Raw genomic sequence first — 2,500 nt, forward strand, 5'->3', positions numbered from 1 at the left:
TGCACCGCTTAATTTTTAGCATCGTTACTCCAGTCTTTAGTGTCACGTGATCTTTCAGAAATCATAATAATATACTGCTTTGCTGCTCAAAAAACATTAATGTCGAAAACTCTTGTGATACTTCGGGGTAGTGTTTAGTTGAAAAAAATGAATTTAATATTTCTATTTATTTAGAACGCATTAAAAGTGACAGTAAATAAATGTAAATAATTATTTAAATTTATTTAAAAAAATATATATATATATTTTATTTAAATATTTAAATAAATCCGATAAATTGCTTATTTAGTTTTACTCAAAAAAACTATTCATCTGCGAATCCCGAAAAATATAAAGCTTTAGAGTTTCCACAAAAATGTCAAGCTGCTTTCAAAAATAATATTATTAACAACCATTATTAATAAATGAGCACTAATGATCATAATTCAGATTTGCATCACGGGAATCAATTTTATTTTAAAATGTATTTATATAGAAAACGGTTATTTCGAATTAAAATAACATTTCACAATTTCTAACGTGTTTGATCAAATAAATGCAGTCCTGGTGAGAAAAAAAAATAAAAACATTAGTTATAAAAAAAAAACACAACTAATAAAAAGAACAAGAGCACAAAAAGGTTTTAGTGTTAAATATTTATATTTTCTTTCATTTAGCAAACAGAATTTTCGACAGTTTTTCTTTTATTTTTCGTTCGTATTGCGTCTGAGGTCAGCGGCTCCAAACAAACCGTCTTTTGTTTCCTGTTTAGTCACCGGCCGACAGGAAGTAGTTGTGATGCTGAGTCACAGCATTCAGCCAGATATCCTCTGAATCTGTGTTTTGTGTCTCACGAGGTCAAGCGAACAAAGGCTTGCGGGAGAATATCCCGAACATATTTGTTATGATGCAGCGAGCGAAGGGCACGCTTTAATAATGCGCTTCAAACGAGGCAGCATGTGCTCATCATTACAGACAATCACTGACAGCTTTATTTACTCGCTCGCAATGACTTTATAACAGCGCTTCCTGTTCTCCGATTGGACTCTCATTTCCTGCGTCTAAATTAACACGTTAAAGTCAACACCAGAAACATGTTTTCTTCTGTAGAGCGTCAATGTGAAACAGACAGAACGCTGTTTTATTCATGTTAGGCTGATATATACATATACATGCACACTGGTTAATGTACAAAACAATTATTACATTTTATATAATCAGCTTTTTTGACAAGGTCAATTATTTATTGGAAATGTACTTGTTTAAATTACTACATTTTTTTTATTTAGTAACGTGATTCAAATGATTTATTGGAATTGCATTTAAATTGTAGCGCTTTTTCTGTTTTATTTATTTATTTGATATATTTTTTGGAATCTGGTCCAGATTTTTTTTTTATGTTTTAATGCGTTATTAATTACAATATTATTTTTATTATTTATGCATTAATGCGATTCTATTTTTACTGGAATAGTATTAGTAGTTTTTTCTTTTTACATTTTGAGTAGCATGATTCAAATTATTATGTATTATGTATTTAAATTATATATATATATAGTATAGGTTTTATATATATATATATATATATATATATATATATATATATATATATATATATATATATATATATAGATATATAGATATAGATATATTCATTAAAATATTATATTCAAGATATTCATTAAAATATTATTTTGTTTTATGTAATAATGTGATTCTTACATTTTAATACAGATTTTAATTATTTTAAAAATGAATTAATATGAACCAAATTTTAGGAATTGCATCCATAAAATGATTTTTTTCGTTTTTTTTTATTTATTAATTTTGTTAATGTTGTTCATATATTATTTGGATTTATGTATGCATTATTGAGCTATTTATAGGATTTTGACATTTGTATTTTATTACTATGATCCAAATTATTCGTTCGATTTCGTTTAGTTTTAATTTTATTTATTGATATGAACCAAACCTTTGGAATTGCACCCAGATGTATCAATATGATTAAAATTATTTATTTGTTAATCTATTGCCATTTCATTCAGGTTAAAATTTCATTTGTTGGTATTAATTAGTATTTTACTTGCTGTGTATATTTATTTCTTTATGATTCAAACTGTTTATTTATTTATATATATATATATATATATATATATACTAAAAAATTATATATATATATATATATATATATATATATATATATATATATATATATATATATATATATATATATATATTATTATTATTATTATTATTATTATTATTATTATTATTTTTTTTTTTTTTTTTTATTTATTTATTTATTTTTTCCCGATTCAGATTGTAATGTTTCTTAATTAGCTCTCAGCTTCTTAAAAGTGATGTGAATCTGTGCTGTGTCTCTTAGGGTCACACAGCGATGCTGAACGACGGCTGCTGGCATCCCAAAATTAAAGAGGAGTTTCTGACCTGCTCCAATGACGGGTGAGTTTCTGGCGTTTGGTGAACGTACGAACCGTCTCTCGAACGGCCGTTTTGG

At 25.8% G+C, this 2,500-nt stretch overlaps 1 protein-coding gene across 2 annotated transcripts in view; it reads left to right on the forward strand.

The window, feature by feature from the left end:
- Positions 1 to 2,500, forward strand: part of LOC122333897 (WD repeat-containing protein 70) — a 58,582-nt gene that overhangs the window by 10,422 nt on the left and 45,660 nt on the right. Inside the window, exon 9 of one of the 2 annotated variants that reach the window (XM_043231753.1) lies at positions 2,369 to 2,445. The exons of the other annotated variant lie outside the window; for it this stretch is intronic. Coding sequence (XP_043087688.1) covers positions 2,369 to 2,445 — 77 coding nt within the window. The remainder of the gene's footprint in view (positions 1 to 2,368; positions 2,446 to 2,500) is intronic. 2 annotated transcript variants of the gene reach the window in all.

Source organism: Puntigrus tetrazona, unplaced genomic scaffold (genome assembly GCF_018831695.1).
Source record: "Puntigrus tetrazona isolate hp1 unplaced genomic scaffold, ASM1883169v1 S000000401, whole genome shotgun sequence".
Taxonomy (NCBI): Eukaryota; Metazoa; Chordata; class Actinopteri; order Cypriniformes; family Cyprinidae; genus Puntigrus; species Puntigrus tetrazona.